Source organism: Alnus glutinosa, chromosome 13, assembly GCF_958979055.1.
Source record: "Alnus glutinosa chromosome 13, dhAlnGlut1.1, whole genome shotgun sequence".
Lineage (NCBI taxonomy): Eukaryota > Viridiplantae > Streptophyta > Magnoliopsida > Fagales > Betulaceae > Alnus > Alnus glutinosa.
In genome coordinates this window covers 25,030,049-25,047,425 of record NC_084898.1, presented here as the reverse complement: position 1 = coordinate 25,047,425, position 17,377 = coordinate 25,030,049, and the positions used below count along the sequence as shown (strand labels likewise).

The 17,377-nt window shown below is 35.4% G+C and overlaps 2 protein-coding genes across 10 annotated transcripts; both read left to right on the top strand.

The window, feature by feature from the left end:
* The first annotated feature begins 1,285 nt into the window (after positions 1-1,285).
* LOC133854942 (calcineurin B-like protein 9) lies at positions 1,286-6,524 on the top strand. Of its 2 annotated transcripts, none has more exons than XM_062291225.1 (9): positions 1,286-1,522; positions 2,252-2,394; positions 2,925-3,007; positions 3,766-3,825; positions 4,435-4,543; positions 4,687-4,739; positions 4,864-4,944; positions 5,912-6,024; positions 6,099-6,524. In XM_062291225.1, the coding sequence occupies exons 2-9, from the start codon at positions 2,316-2,318 to the stop codon at positions 6,160-6,162; spliced, it is 642 nt and encodes a 213-aa protein (XP_062147209.1). In that variant the 5' UTR covers positions 1,286-1,522; positions 2,252-2,315; the 3' UTR covers positions 6,163-6,524. The 2 variants fall into 2 exon arrangements, with proteins under 2 accessions (XP_062147209.1, XP_062147210.1); XM_062291226.1 differs by having other exon boundaries at positions 2,223-2,394.
* Positions 6,525-9,441: 2,917 nt separating this feature from the next.
* LOC133854626 (pentatricopeptide repeat-containing protein At4g17616) lies at positions 9,442-16,353 on the top strand. 8 transcript variants are annotated; one of them, XM_062290870.1, is made up of 4 exons: positions 9,442-9,647; positions 10,173-10,328; positions 10,540-12,981; positions 13,634-13,920. In XM_062290870.1, the coding sequence occupies exon 3, from the start codon at positions 10,725-10,727 to the stop codon at positions 12,891-12,893; it is 2,169 nt and encodes a 722-aa protein (XP_062146854.1). In that variant the 5' UTR covers positions 9,442-9,647; positions 10,173-10,328; positions 10,540-10,724; the 3' UTR covers positions 12,894-12,981; positions 13,634-13,920. The 8 variants fall into 8 exon arrangements, with proteins under 8 accessions (XP_062146854.1, XP_062146850.1, XP_062146851.1 ...); XM_062290866.1 differs by having other exon boundaries at positions 10,529-12,981; XM_062290867.1 differs by having other exon boundaries at positions 10,522-12,981.
* The last annotated feature ends 1,024 nt before the right edge of the window (positions 16,354-17,377 follow it).

The following is a 17,377-nucleotide window of genomic DNA, read 5'->3' as shown; positions in this document are numbered from 1 at the left end:
TGCGTTAACCCCGTTAAGAGATGTGATTTATCCTAGGAGTTGACAAAGCATCATTCTAGGGCAAGCAATGTCAATTATGTATGTTTGTTTTTTAGTAACTCTATATACCAATTTTATGCTATTATATATATTAATAAGGGTTGATCGATCCAACGGTTACTACAACTTATCACATCTAACATTTCATTACGAGTGGTCACTTTAAAGCATTGTATGAGATTATTTTTTTACCTTTTTTCTTTTTCTTAGGCCTGGAAAGGCTCGGAATGATTTAATAATTGAGAAAAAATTGTGAATTTAATAATTTGATTTATATTTTAATATTCCCGCTTACATGTAGGCTCAATCTTTTCATCAACAAGTGAGACACAATATGTAAACTATTTAACTAAAATTAAAAATAAATTGTGAAGTCAATTTTTATTTTTTAATTGGGAGGCCTATGCTATGACATAATATTAAATTATTATATATCTAAACAATTTAAATTAATTAAAAATAAAAAAATTTAATCATTTAACTTATATTATAAACATTAAATTCAAACTTTTGTTAATTATCTTTTATTCCCTTAGTAAAATAAACAAACAAAATGATGGTTTAGAAAGTTGATACTCTTGATACGATGGACTCCAAACCCCTAGGGGCTAGGGCCTCGGCACGGGTAGAACTAGACATTAAAGTAAATAATAATAATAATAATAAAAAAGTACAAAATAATTTTGAAATTTTTGTCGAATGTTAGTCCAGCAAAGCCTAAGTAAACCTAACTCCGCCCCTAGCCCTAGGATCCGCATCACTTTGTTGGATCCTCACCTTGTATCTTACAAGTGAAGAATAAAGTTAAAGATGGACCAAATAAAATATCATTAGTTCATGTAAATAAAGTTATAAGCTAGTCATTTTTTTCTCTAATAGTTCATAATCAAAGTAATCACTTTGATTAATTAAAAAAAAAAAAGAATTAATTTTTTTTTTTGAACAGAAACTTAAAAGAAAAAAAAATAATAATAATTGAGACCGGATGTTAGTTAATATTATCATTAATTGTAGAATAAAAATATAATTTTTTAAGATTACTCATTAATAATTGCATGACCATTATTGATTCGAAATTCAAGTCTGACCATGGAATCAATTTTTCTTTGGTTGGTGCCTGGTGGCCTTAGACTTCAATTACACATAAAAGAGAATATTCCGAAATGCCAAATGGCCATAAAATTCACTCGCTCAGATAGCGCGTGGAGTACAATCTCCAAACTCTCCAATATTTTTGCGAGGGCCGAGCGAGGCGGCCACAGTGGCGTTTGTAAAGTTCGCTACAGACTCTATTTGGGCAATCTTTCAATCAAATCAACTGTGTATACTTTTCGGGATCCTCGCAGCTTAAACTCCATCTCGGCCGTCCGAAAACTCCATCTCTCTCTCTCTCTCTCTCCCCCCACCCATTTCTCTCTCTTTAAAACCCATTTCTCTGTGGAATTTTCTGCAGAATCTGAATTTCCGGCCAAATTTTTGGTCGGTAAGTTTCTCCTCCTTCGTTGCTCTTCTAATTTTGTCCTGTATTTTTTTTTATATTATTATGATGAATTTTGTTGGATGAATCATTTTTTTTTTTTTTAAATATTTTTTTTTTATGATTCATGTGGGTTTGTGTGGGTTTTGAAGTTTTGGTATCGGGGTTTTGGTGTTTTTCATTTCTATGGTGAGGGAGGAATGTGATGTGTTTTGCATTTAGATATGAGGTTTCGGTTTTTTTTGTTCTTTTTTCTTTTTAAAAACTGATTCTCTGTTTGGTTGCCGGGAAAGGAAAGGAATGTAATGGAAAAATAAAGTTCGATGCTTAAATCCTGGATCTGTCTTTGTAGCATTGTTTGAGATCCTAGAAGAGAACATATACCTAACGGAAACTTGTACGATTCTTTGGCTTAGCTAAGTTGTTTTATTTTTTTCTAAGAAACAAAAATGAAATTCATTCCCTTTTAATTTTCATCGAGTTTTTGGGAAATTGATCAAATGTTCTAGTGTATGAAGTTGGTGGTTTTCAGGAAGTTCATCATTTCATGGAAATCTGATTTGAATGGTTATATTGAAGTTTTCATGTTTTACAAATCGACGGTTTTAATTATCAAATCTATGTGATATTGGGATTATGTTATTTACTAATTATTATTATTATTTTTTTGCATGGTTGTGTTTGAATTTTGATTTGTAATTGCAAGGTTAAGATGGTTTTGCTGATATATTGTAGTGAGGCCATAGCCTGGGCGCTCGTCTAGTAGCGGCGCTGCTTCCGCCACCATTCTCTTCAGTAAATGGGCTGCCTCCAGTCTACAAGAAGAAGACAGGTTCCTGGCCATGAGGACCCAGTTGCTCTTGCTTCCCAAACAGCTTGTAAGTTGTTCCTTTACTGTTTTATTGAGAGCAACCACAGGCCTCCTTGTATTTTCTTTGCGATTGTGGACCATGATTTGTAAATGTTGTGAATCTCTTACAATTCAAATATTCAAGAGGTTGGGAGTTTCAAGGAAGCAAAATTATCTCATAAAATGCAAATAAAGTTACAAGTATGTTACAAAGACAATACAATTATCCGATTCATGTGCAGTTTTTTCTTTTGAGTTTATAAAATTTTAAATTAGTCAACTTTGTATGGTAATTTTTCATCACTCTTTATGCGATCGTATATGAAGGGATGCCGTTTAATTAAAACTTATCCTGTTAGAATGTCCAAAGCAGAAATTGACTTAAGAGCCTTCCTTGTGATGTTATTCTCCAAGAGTATGAATTTTTTCACCCATGTTTTTCGAGCAGACACATATTTGTATGTGTCCATATATATATGAGTTTGTGTGGATTATTTGTTGGATACTCTCTGGCTAGTTTTAATGTTTTCATCCTGTGTGCCTTTTCTGATTACCCAGTTAGTGTTAGTGAAGTTGAAGCACTTTTTGAGCTTTACAAGAGTATCAGCGGTTCTGTGATTGATGATGGGTTGATAAGCAAGGTACGTTTGTGCTTGTGACCAATGCCTCTTCTCTTCAACAATTTATCTATCGTGTTATACTTTTTTACCTGATTTTCCTTTGTTTCTTTTTGCATCCTGTTGTGAGTAATAATGTAAAGTCCCTTTTTTTTTTTTGTGCATTTTGTGAATAAAACTAAGGTTGGTAGTGTTCATCTGCACCCAAGTTGTTTGGACAGCAATGCACTAGTGAAGTGTGTAACTCTGTTTCTGGGATTCGTGTTTCCTTCAAAGTTAATCCATGGACCTTTTAAATATGTTTTCATGCATAGATGTCATATTCCATGATGTTGATGATGATGAAGGTGTTAGACTTCATCATATTGCTTCAAATATTAATATATAGTGACAATACACTGACTCTCCCCCCGTCCCCCCTTTTCTCCCCCACATTTTTTGGTTTGTGGCCCTCATATTTAACATATTTAGTTTCTGAGTTACAAATATGCATGTTATTTTTTAGGGATGAAATTTGTTATACTTGTTTGTTGCAATCTTTTAGTACACCCTTTTTCTCCCCCACATTTTTGGTTTGTGGCCCTCCTATTTAACATATTTAGTTTCTGAGTTACAAATATGCATGTTATTTTTAGGGATGACATTTGTTATATTTGTTTGCTGCAATCTTTAGTACAAATCTATATAATTTAGTAATATTCGGGGATGTGGTGTGCAGTTTCATTTCAAAACGCTACATTGCATTTTATTTTATTTTTTAATTTTATTTTTTGTATATGCAGGAAGAATTTCAGTTGGCACTTTTTAAGAACAGAAAGAAAGAGAATCTCTTTGCGAATCGGGTACTATATCTTTCTGTTTTGCATACGTATATACATCCATCTAGATGGAGATTATGGAGCTTACAATATCTTAGTGCTGAACCAATGATAGGTGTACTGGAATTTAAAGCGAATATTTCTCAAATTTTTTGAATAACATATGATTGGATATATTCTTCATTTTCATACCAATGATTTTATTTTTTTATGGTGATTACAAAATTGTGAGGGTTGACCTTCTGCTGGAATGTTAATTGTATGAAATATTAATCTAACGTTAATTATCTTCTTGTGCCTACATTAATCATCTGATGAGTTTACCTAGAGCCCCCCCCACCCCCCCTCCCCCAAAAAAAAAGACAAAAAAAGAGAGGAGGTTTTGGTTTAGGCAGACATTTTATATGTTTAATTAGATGAGTTGGAGATTATAGCCTCTCTCTCTCTCCCCCACGAAGATAGGAAAAGAAGAAAAAGGGGGTATAGAATATAATGAAAGTGGAAAAGAATATTTATTGTTTATTTAAATCTTATTGCATGGGTTTTTTTTTTTTTTTCTTCATTTGTTATGCTATGAACGGCTGCTTTCAATCAATTATATTTGTTTTGAGATTGGAGTAATTCTCCATGCAGATCTTTGATCTTTTTGATGTTAAGCGGAAGGGAGTCATTGATTTTGGCGACTTTGTTAGATCACTTAATGTCTTCCATCCCAATGCTCCTCAAGAAGACAAGATTGATTGTAAGTTGTAAGGAAATGATATAATTACCTTTAATTGCCAAGTGTGGAGCCTGTTGTGCTCCACAGTGCTGGTTGGAGTGTATAATAGATTTTGCTTCTTTGCATAACTTCATTGAGAACTAATTTTTGTTCTTGTATTGCAGTTTCATTTAAGCTCTATGATTTGGATAGTACAGGCTACATTGAGCGCCAAGAGGTATGTTAGTGGTTTTTTATTATATTGGTTGTTTTTATCTGTGAATGCAAATTCAGAACTGTTTGCTTTTTTGCTAAAATAATTTATAGTGCAAATTCAGAATTTATATTTGTGATGTTGGCAGGTCAAGCAAATGTTAATTGCACTTCTTTGTGAATCGGAAATGAAGTTGGCTGACGAGACCATTGAAATAATACTGGATAAGGTGAGTTGTTGTTACTGACATCCCAGGTTATGAGGTAGAAACAGTTGCAACAGATTATGAGGTAGAAACAGTTGCAACAGATTATGAGGTAGAAACAGTTGCATAAGAAAAAGAATGTAAACCTGTGGAAGCCTTGATTTTCTTTTTTACCTTTCAGCCTGCTGGAGGCCTTTTGGTCTAAAGGGGCTAGGCAATGGGAGATGGCCCTCTTCTGCCCCTTAAACCCCCTCATTCCCTGGTGTAGGAGGCATTTGCTCTAGGTCTTTTATACAACGGCAAGAGATTTAGCATTTATGATAGCTGACGTCCACACTTAAGAGCCCTAGATTTGGGTTCTTTTTCATCTTGGAGTCCTGTACCACTGTAGAAGCTCGTGGTTTGACAATTTAGCTGCTTCCGAGAAACTTTGGGGTAAATATGGCCGGTCCATTGAAGGGGAACATCATATTGAGGGCGTGAGATAGTTTTACTGTGTCTTATCCTCCCCCCCCCCCCCCCCCCCCCCCCCCCCCCCAACCCAACCCTATCTGTAAATGAGAAATTGTGAAAGGTCATTCCTTGTGATTTTTGGCATCTCGATAGTAGGGGTAGTAATTTTTTACACGACTTGCAAACTCGACACGAATCAAACACAAAATTAATGGGTTAAGATTGAGGGGTCCAACTTGGAAACAATCCGAACCCGATGCACGACATTTAGCCATTTAGGGCTGTTAATTTTTGACACAACCTACAAATTTGACACAAACTCAAGCCGAATTTAGCAGATTAGGATTGAGGAGTTTCACTCGTTTAATTAAAAATGGATCGAGTTAAGGTCGGCCTATATAGTGTTATACTCATGCCACATGCGAACACAAATTGCCACCCATACTTGAGTAAAATTGACCTGCCTTCACTTCTTTTCTTGTTCCTTTTTATGTCACCAACAATGGCTTCCTATTGAGCTCTTGATGTTTGTGGACAGACTTTCGTGGAAGCTGATGTGGACCAAGATGGGAAGATAGACAAGTCTGAGTGGCAGAACTTCGTTACCAAGAATCCGTCATTATTGAAAATCATGACCCTCCCCTATCTTAGGTATGAGACAAATCATTTGTTGGCTATATATCCATGTTCAATTTTGTTATTTACTAATTTTGAATTACATGCAGGGATATAACGACGACGTTTCCAAGTTTTGTGTTTAATTCTGAGGTTGATGAGATTGCTACGTAAATAGGAAATATAGCTTTAGGAACATTCTGCAGTTGGTGTGGAAGACATTTGGGTGTAATTCTTTGAACAAAAAAAAAAAAAGACATTTTGAGAGGAAAAGGATAGTGAGTTACTGCTTTTAGTTCTGAAAGGTAGGTTTATGTTTACCCTGCCTAAGAAGGGTTAGTCGCTGCATATAGTTAGCCCTAAATAGGCTTTTGGTTTTGGAAAACAATTCCAATTGAAAATTCGTGCCCAATTTCCTTTTCAATAGTATTCAATTGAAATTGTAAAGTGAGATGTGTATGCTTCTCAAATGGATGCCCATTTGCTAAGAGCAATGACAATTATAATAATAATATTCGAAAACAGTTGCATGGGAAGAGATTCACTTAAAAGTCTATATTTTAATGATTACAAAACTATATAGTTAATATTGATGTAAATAAATTTTTTAAAATTTGATTTATGCTCCGTTTGTTTCGACGGAAATCATAAAAATGATTGCGACGAAATTATTTTCAGAAAAAATAATTTTCTTGAAAATATTTTCAAAAAAAATAATTTTCTTGAAAATATTTTTCGGTGTTTGGTTCGCACGAAAAAATTACGAAATACAAAAATCAGAGTTTGGCAAATGTCGCTGGAATTTGGCAACGTCCGATCGCCATCACCGGATTCCGGCGAAAAAGTTTGATCGGATCCGGCCATTTATCCGGCCGGATAAATGGCCGGATTCGGTCATAACCGGCCGGATCCCGGCCATTTTGGCCAGATCCGGCCGGAACCTTCCGGATTCAGCCGGATCCTGGCTGTTTTGGCCAGATCCGGTTGGATCAATAGCCGGATCCGGCCGGATCAATAGCCGGATCCGGTCGGCTTGGCTGGAAACCGGTAAATTCCTGCCGGAATTTGGTCATCCCGCGGCCGGATTCCGGCGCCGGTACAATTCCGGTGACCTAATTCCGGTGCCGGCAGGATTCCGGCGATCGGATGTTCTCGGACTTCGGCACCGACTGGATTCCGACGACCGGATGTTGTCGGACTCCAACGCCGACCGAATTCTAACGATCGATAATTGTTAAATTCTGACGATCGGATATCAAACATACGTGTAAGGACGAAGAGTTTCATTTCAGAAAACGATTTACGATTTTAAAAATCGTAAATCGTTTTCTGAAAATTAAAAAAGCTTTTACGGTCAAATCGAAAATGATTTTCGTTGACCATTATTTTCGCCCCTACTAAACATTAGAAAATGCCGAAATCGTTTTCCAGAAATCATTTTACGCCGAAACAAACGGAGCATTAAAGGTTAGGATTAAATCTCGGTACTGTCTTTTGATTTGGTTAATGTATCATATCGACCTACCGTAAGGGTTTTAATGTCCACCTTTTGCAACATAAATAGACAAAATACCCTTAATTTTTTTTGGAAAGACAAAAATACCCTTAATATTTTTAAAACAGAAGCCATAACGTATTTGTGCGTTTTGAGTGATAACGCTTATGATTTTTTATTTTATTTTTAAATTGAATTCTTTAATATTATTTAAAAAAATATATATATATATTATAGGCATTTTAGTCTTTTTGGGAGTAAAATGGGGACACTCAAATTGAGTAGTGTAATCTTACCAAGAGAGAGTGGTCACTCTTAGTGGATGAAGGTTGGCTTTGGGGCCACTCAAGGCCTATTATGGTGGCCATATGACCACTTCCAACCAAGATAGAGGTGGCCGTGTTGCCATCTCAATATGGTCACCTGACCTACTGTGGTGGTCACACGATCACCCAAGCTTGTTGTGATGGTTGTGCGGTCACCTCTAACCACGATCACCCCGTTTAGTAATTCCCTCCCCCTCCCCCTCCCCTCCCCTTCCTTTATGAGAGAATCTTTTTGGTGAGTGAAAATAGAAAGTGATTGATGTGATATAAAGTAGAGATAATTTATATGAAAAAGTGGAAAAAATTTGTATTTTAGTGAATTTTTTTATTTAAATAATAAAAAAAAATTATTGATGTGATATAAAAAGTTCAAAAGTAAAGAGTGTTTTGAATTTGATGTTTTTTGAAAAAGGTGAAAGTAAGGGGGAGGGGAAGGGAAGGGGAAGGGAGGGAGTTACTAAATGGGGCCTAATCAATGGCCCCATGATTTTGAATTTTTCCTTTTATATATATATATATATATATATATATAGCTTGGTCCTTCATTCATGCTTTGGTTCCTCCCCGATATGAAAAAGTTTGGTTTCATCCCTAGTTAGGCGGCCACCCATTTCTTCTGCTGAGGATAGCCAAATGACCACTTTGTTTTTAGTTTTTAATTTTTTAAATAATAAGTTAGCTATTATGCCTGCAAAAGTTTTGCACATTTTTGTAAAAATATTCTTATAAATAAGTGTGAAATTTTTTTTTTAAAAAGTATTTGAAGTTTGGAAAAGTGCTTGTGTTTTGAATTTTTTGTTTATAATTTTGGGAAAAGAATGTATTTAGTATGTGTTTTGAATTTTTTATTAATGATTTTGAAAGAAAAAAAAGTACGTAATTTTAGTTTGAAGTCAGAATTTATTGTAGAGCCATTACAGCCTCCACGTAGATCTTAAAAATTTAATGATTGATTTTAAAAAAGAAATGTATATGTAAGGTATAAAAGATGTAAAAAGATTATTTTTTATTACAAAAAGAGAAATAATTCATTTCTTACTCATGTCCTTCTCGAGTAATTTTTCATGTAAATTAAGTATCCATAAAAAAATGAGGTAGCTTTTAAAATTACCATTAAGCGTGTGATTGATAAAATATTGATTTTGATCAAACGGTGATTTTAAAAGCTATTTTTTTTTTTTTTTTTTTTTTTTTTTACACTTTATAAACATTTAATGTAGATATAGAATTACTCATTCTTCTCTCATCCTTCTACTTTTAAAAATTACAATTGAATTTGTGGAGTCTATATGAATCTCTCATATGGGCCGATAGATCTAATAATAATTTTAAAAAATAGAAAAAAGAAAAGAAAAAGAAAGACAGAAAAATGATATATAGCACGCCGTCGTTTAAGATAGAGCTCAGTACACTACTGACACTAGCCACTCCCCAGTCTCCACTCTCCAGGCTCTCTTCCCTTAAACAAGCGGGGCGGGGCGGGGCGGGGTGGGGCGGGCGTGGTGTCAATATCTGTTAGGAAAATGGATTCTTCTACACTCATATCTTACACCCATCCGACGTGGCAATTGTTTTTTTTTTTTTTTTTCAAAAACAAAATAAAAAACGCTGAAAGCAGCGTTTGGGGAAACATTTTCCCCCAAAAATTTTCGTCCTCTTTCTCTCTCTCTCTCGCTCGCTCGCACGCCGGCCGTCCCACTCGCAGTTGAAGCCGCCGGCGAGTCTCCCTCTCTCTCGCCGTTAAGCTCGATCGGTGCCGGCTTTCGGAGTTCAGACGCATCGGCGGCGTTCTCTTTCTGTTCGGCGGTCGGCCACCCTCCACCGGCCATCCTCCACCGGTATTCTCTCTCTCTCTCTCTCTCTCTCTATTCTATTGGTATGGATATTTGGTATGGGTATTTGGTGTTTGGCACTGGATTATCTTCATAATGGGTGTGAGAGAGAGAGAGAGAGAGAGAGAGAGAGAGAGAGAGAGAGAGAGAGAGAGAGAGAGAGAGAGAGGAGCTGCCGGAAGTGGGTGGGTCGGAAAATGTTGAAAATGTTTTACAAAACCGTTTTACTCTGAAACAAATAGAGCCTTATGTATGCTTGTTTGTTTATCTGTCTTCTTCTTTTATTTTATTTTATTTTAAGTTTTGATTTTTATCATTGAAGTCCATTCGGCAGCTCAATTTTATGTTTTTCCTCCTTCACAAAATGCAACTTTCTGTCTTAATTCTTACATGAAAGCATTATTGTCATCCGATAGAATGAATGGCTGCCTTAATACCGAAAGAGTATGAGAAGTGTGCATCGCATTTAGAGCATGTTTGCTGTATGTAGTTATGACCCCTTTTTTACTTGGTATATATTTGTTTGCTTAGATATTCAATTTCAGTTAAACAAGCGGGGCGGGGCGGTCATTGTGTCAATATCTGTTATTTGGTCCAATTCGTACGGTTATCTCGCCCAGGAGCTCCTTCCCGAGCTGATCTGAGTCGCAGCCATGAGCCATGGACAAACGAGTTCGAGTTCGAGTGGTACGGTTTCACACAAAACCCTAAATCTACACTATTTTTTTTTTACATCTTTTTGCGAGATCTGTATAAGTACGATTAAGGTTTAGGTCTCCATTTCAAAGATGTATTCTAGCGTATAATTCAGATTATTTGTATTGATCGATCGACTCTTTGTTATTACGTTTTGTGCCATCCGTTTTGATTGTTTCAGTAGAAATTAGGTACTCTCTAGGCGGACATTAGGTGCCTTCTCTCATATCGTCGTGGATTATTGAGTTCCGTTTTGTGGGTTAAAGATGCAAATGTGTCGTTTAAAGATGTGAATGTGCCCTTCTCCTACATGAGGATCTTGCAGTGATGATAATATGTAAATTTTGGTACTCTGTAGCTGGCATGGTTATGATGATGCATATATGAATGTCACTGGCATTGACTAAAGAAGTTCTGATGCATCCCCGCTTCATCAAGAGCTATTCATTGGGGTTTGGAGTGGCTGCAGCTATTCATAGGACTGCCCCCATATCATATTATGGCACGGTAATTATCACTAGAGAAAATTTTTGGAGGCCTCAAGTGTTGGATGCATACTATAAACACTATCAGAAAAACCCATTTCTTCTAAATTTTTCTACGAGCACTCACCCTGAAAAGATATGTTGGGAAGGCTCCTCTCATGCAGTTCTGTTGAGGAAGCTTGAAACTGCCTTGAAGGATCATCAATTGGATGAAGCATGGGAATCTTTTAATGATTTTAAAAGCTTGTATGGTTTTCCTAAGGATACTCTTGTGGGTAGGTTGATAACTGAACTTTGTTATTCGTCTGACCCCCGCTGGCTACATAAAGCATGTGATTTAGTCTTGATAGTTTTGAAAGAGACATCAGGCCTACTTCAGCCGGATATCCTCACTAAGCTGTCCCTTTCGTTAGCAAGATCTCAATTGCCTATCCCTGCCTCAATGATTATGAGATTGATGCTGGAGAGAGAGAGTTTGCCCCCGATGAATATATTGTGGTTGGTTGTTCTCCATTTGGTGAAGACAGAAGTTGGGACGTATATTGTGTCAAATTTCTTGGTTCAGATTTGTGATTGTTTCCAACGCTTAAGTGCGAGCAAAAGTGATCGTGCAAAACTGATAAAGCCTGATACAATGATATTTAATCTTGTGCTTGATGCTTGTGTGAGGTTTAAATTATCTTTCAAAGGTCAACAACTCATTGAATTGATGCCACCGATGGGGGTTGTAGCCGATGCGCACTCAATCACTATCATTGCCCAGATCCATGAGATGAATGGTCAGAGGGATGAGGTGAAGAAATTTAAAGAACACATTGGTCGAGTTTCAGCTCCATTTATTTCTCATTATCGGCAGTTCTATGATAGTTTGTTGAGCTTGCACTTCAAGTATAACGACATCGATGCTGCTGCTGAGCTTGTGATGGATATTTATAGATACTCAGAGTCTTCTCCAATTCAAAAAGATAGGAAGGACCTACAAAAGCCTTGCCTTGTTCCAGTGGGATCTGACAATCTCAAGGCTGCATTAAAACTACAGATTGTGCCTGATATTCTGCAGATGGATTCTGTACTCAAAGCGGAAGGTAAACGGGAACTAGTAATTTTTAGAAATGGGAAACTTGCTGTTAGTGACAGGGCTCTGGCCAAGCTCATCAATGGGTGCAAGAGAGGTGGGAAGATTAGTGACCTGTCAAATCTTTTACTTGGCATTCAAAAGAAGTCACATTCATTGGCAGGACCTAGTTTGTGTTCTAATGTAATTGGCGCTTGTATTAATTTAGGCTGGCTTGAAATGGCTCATGACATTTTGGATGATTTGGAAGCAGCTGGAGCTCCCATGAGCTTTACTACTTATTCGTCACTCTTTGCAGCCTACTACAAAGAAAATATGTTTAGAGAGGCAAAGTCATTGCTAAAACAAATGAGAAAAGCTGGTTTGGTCTTAAATTTGTCTGATGAGATGGCTATTTCTACTTGTTTATCAGAAGCAGTAGATAAAAACGCCACACATGCAAATGCGTCAACTTCGATCAGTAAATTAGATCTGGCAGAGTTTTTGGTTCGAGAAATGAGAGAGGGGAAGAACACAGTCTCTCCAATAGTTTTCGAGTTCAATTCTTCTATTTACTTTTTCTGCAAGGCCAAAATGGTGGTGGATGCTTTGAAGACGTACAGAAGAATGCAAGAGATGAAAATCCAACCAACAGAGCAAACTTTTTCCAATCTGGTATATGGATATTCTTCTCTGGGAATGTATCGCGATATCACGATATTGTGGGGGGACATTAAGAGGAATATGCATAGTGGAGATTTGGTGGTAAGCAGAGATCTATATGAATTCTTGCTTCTGAGCTTTCTTGGAGGTGGTTACTTTGAGAGAGTGATGGAGGTCGTTGGGTATATGAGAAAGCATAGAATGTACATTGACAAGTGGATGTACAAATGTGAGTTTCTAAAGCTCCATAAGAATCTTTACAGAAGGTTAAAAACATCAAAAGCTACAACTGAGGCTCAAAGCAAGAGGCTCGAGTATGTCCAGGAATTTAGAAAATTGGTTGGCATGGATTGAAGTTCAATGAGAAGTTCTCTAATACATGGGATCGATGCTGTTGAAGCCCCATAAATTGGGTGATTGATGAGATTGCTACGTAAAAAGGGTATGTAAATCACTTCATTAATAAAAATTAGGATAAGTTGAAACCATAAGATTTTTAATCATATAATCATATGTCATGAATGAAACTATAATGCGTATCATTACTCATTAGGGTTTAAATTATGCCATGAACTTACACACACACAAAAAAAAAAAAAAAAACAAGGGTGTTAAGGTACGAATCTCATTAACTTCTTTCTAATGGTTGTTGTAGCTTTCAAGTAGGTCAAATTATTGACATGCTTCAAAAACTGTATTATATGACTCATTTCTTGGCTTTTTGCCCAATATATGGAGGACCGGGTCTTTTTAACTCATTTCCTATTTATTGTTCTTAATTTCGACATTGTTTTTTCGTTTGGGTATGTTGTCGGGAATTCACTCTCTCTTGGTTTTTTGTTCCAAGTAACCCTTACCCCCACCCCCCACCCAAACTGTTTATGGCTTGGTATGGAAGAAGTTGATCTATTAACTAAGCTCTTATCAACAAGAATACACCTATTTGATTAAGAGTAATTTTACTATTCACACGCATTTATTACACTCATTTTATGCCGATTGATGTGTCGTATTTTATTAATTTCTCACTATTAATTCAACTCTAATTCTCTTAAGACGTAGATTATTACATCATTTTTAACCTTGGATTATAGATCATGCATGAACAGATCGAGTGCATGGGAGATAGAACATACGACATGAGCAGAGCACAAAGTACATGGATTCGACGAAACCATGGGCTGGTCCTTTTTCTGTGGTCGTGGCCGTTTGTCCCTTTGTCTTGTTTCTCCTTAATATTCATTTTCCACTAGTCAGCTAGTGTAAAATATGTGTGATAAATAAGTGTGAAGAGTAGCACTATTTTTTCAAGTGGATTCACGATTATTTATTTATTTTTTAGAAATGCCAAATTAATAAAATAATTTCTGTTAATAAATTATTTTGTCTCATATAATTGATATAACTTATTTTTTCTGTAAGTGTCTTTCACAAGTTAAGTGATACAAAATAAATATGAACTTAAATTATGTCAGAATTTTTTATTTGATAAATAACAGCAAATGAAAAAGAAAAAACAACAAAGCCATTGTATCAATCATCAACATAATGTGTGCAAAGGGGAAAAAAAATATCAACATAAAGAATGTAACTTAACATTTGGTTTCACTTATGCTCCATTTGTTTAGGTGTAAAATATTTTTTAGGGATGTTATTTTTCAGAAAATATTTTCTGTTGAAATCATTTTTTGGTGTTTGGCGCGTACAGAAAATTACAAATATTTGTTTATATATTTTTTCAATCATATTAATTTATAAAAATTAATTTTTATTCACAATATAAAAACTATTAATGTAAAATAATATAATTTTTTTTTTTAAAAAAAAATACTTTGTCGGAATCCGGCACAAATTAGCCGGATCCCGGCCAGCTGGTCGGGATCTTGTTGTTCTGAGAGGATCTCGGCTAGAACGGCCATATCCGTCCAAATTCCCAGCCAGATGGCAGGGGATCCAGCCGGTTTGGCAAGATTTCAGCCAGTCTGGCTGGAATCTGGCACAGTACCACCGAAATTCGGCGAAGGTCGCCGGACGTCGCCAGATTCCGGCACCGATTAATGCCAGAACCTGGCTTGTCGAAATCCGGTGATAGTTGACTGCTTGAATGTAAGGATCGACTGCGTCGTTTAAAAGAGGGTCGACTGCGTCTGCCATCTAAGGAAAATTATTTGCGCCATTAATTAAACTTGATTAATATAAGCACAAACTTGAAATTGTATTTAATTTATATTTACCTAAAATGTCCGGTTTTAATTTATCCATAGCTTAAATTATATATCGTTTACTTACATCATCTACACGTATTGCATAAGGGAAATGTTAGTTTGATAATAGGTGCACAACATGTGCACTCCTCCCTCTCACATGAGGGTGGAGCCTACACACTGGACCCCACCCTCATGTTAGCGATTGTTGTGCACTCTTTGTAGTACAACTATCATTTCCCCATAACATAATTGATCCGACTTACGTGGAGTTAATTGTGCAGGTAAATGAGGCATTTGCATGAGTAACTTTTCTTTTTACTATTTTATGGACCTACGCACAATATTTAATACATAATGGGAAGGCATCACCCTTGACGTTTTAGTCAATTTTTTTTTTTTTTTTTAAAAAAAATTTAACAGCAAATCACACCTTTCTACTATTTATTATTATTTAGCATTTTTTTTTTTGTTATTTTGGTAACCGAGAATAATAATGTTACACTTCATACTCATTTATTACATCTATGATATATAACAATAGCTTAAAAGTATCTATGTTTCTTATTAAAATAAGCATTATCATAGTCTATTATGTTTTAATTCTTGCATTTTATACTTAATTGTGAAATATTGTTTAAATATTAATTTTGAGCTTAAATGTTATATTAATACAATATTTATTTGATGGGGATTAAGGAATTGGAAGAAAAAAACAAAAGAAAAGAAGAATTGTTACTGCACAATTTCATGCTTGACCAAGAAATAAGAAGACATGCATGACATCATTGACATGTGTACAAGTGGACCCTCCAAGTTAAAAAGTCGAAGAAAAAGAAGAGAAGTCACTATTCAACTAAAAGAATAAAACAGATGAAAGGAAGCTTCATGAATTGAAGCAAAAAGAAATTCAAACTAGAAGTTGAATAGGAGAGAGAGTACAAAACCGGTATGAATGATTTTTTTTTTTTTTCCATGATAAAAGAGAGGCAACGTGAATTTAAAAGAAAGAAAAAGTAGTGTTTTGTTTTAAGAGTAAAAGAGAGACCAGGAACAAAAAGAAGACTGATATTTTTATACTTTCAGGAATCCCAAAAGAAGAATAATTCTTTGAGATTTTATGCAATCGTTTTTCCTCTTAAAATCAGTGATGAAGTGGATTATTTAGAAGGCTTCTAGAGATTTTTGATTGGTTCTAATTATTTGTTAGTTTCAATTAATTTTCTTTTAATTGTTTACGTTTGATGTTTAGTACTTTAGTTATGAAATTTATTTATGTAATTATGAGCGGCTAAATCTTTAGCTAAGGCTAAGGGGTGAATTAAGCCTAGTATTTTTATTATGTATTCTTGGGACTATTATAGTTGAGTTAAGGAATACGTAATATGATATTAGGTGGATCTCTTAAACCAATGTGTTTTCCATTAATTTTATAAAGCTCCATAAGAATCTCTAGATGCATGCAGGAAGGTTAAAAACATCAAAAGGTACAATTGAGGCTCAAAGCAAAAGGCTCGAGTATGTCCAGGAATCATGCTTCTCCTTTTCATGTGACCAAACCTCCAATCTCAATCTCTTTTGTCCGAGACTCCGAGGAGTAATACATGGGATCGATGCTGTCGAAGTCCCAAAGTGAATACTTTAATTTGAGGGTTTTTGATAGTTTAATATTTTGATTTGAGAGAAATGATAATTTGGTATATTTCCGTCAAAACGTCAGATAGTTCAATACCCTTTTGTAAAGTTAACCCTAAAATTTTTATAGTTATTTAAAAGAAAAAAAAAAAATTTACTTATAGAGCGTGTTCAGCGCGTTTGGTAACTACTGATTACTCATTGAAGTACAAAAAAAAAAAATAGTAATAAAATTAAAAAATTCGAAACATTCACTCTCCACACACTCTCTCTCTCTCTCTCTCTCTCTCTCTCTCTCTCTCTATATATATATATATATATATATATTTTAGTTTCGTCTTCCCGCACCTCTTGGTAACCATAGAGATTGATTACAAACCAGGTTAAGTAATAACTTAATTTTTAATCTCAAGGGGTCGACTTAAGTAGTAAGAGTTTTGGTTTTGATGGCATCTTCATCAAGTATGAGGTTCAAATCTTTTTGAGTACAAACAATTACTGGGGTCACATCCACTGGCAAAGCCGAAGTCTTATTCGATTCATGTGAAGTGAATGCTTTGTTTGCTCGGATACAAAATTTGTTTGGCACGGATCACTTTACAAAGTGATCTTATTTTGAAAGGGTTCCCATCATATGAAAAAAAAAAAAACATTTGTTAGAAGAATAGAGGAGTTCTTAACTGTAGGATAGTCTGTTAAGCCTATTAAAAAATAAAATAAATTAAGCAGTTATAGCTTAAGATTGCAAAGCCTAAACCCATTTTTACCCCATTGAGTAGATTTTATCACTTTGAGTCGAAATCGAGCTTTAATCCTTCAGACTCATCATTGTCGTTAGCACCGAAAATTGTCGAAAAGAAAATGTCTCAATTTTCTGGAATTATCCAACACAGTCCATCAATCTTATGGGGGATGATTCAGATCAACAACATGAAAGAGAAGAGATTGGCTTTTAAAGGCCTTTTCGCCGCCGGTAAAAGTGATAGACGGAATTTTCAC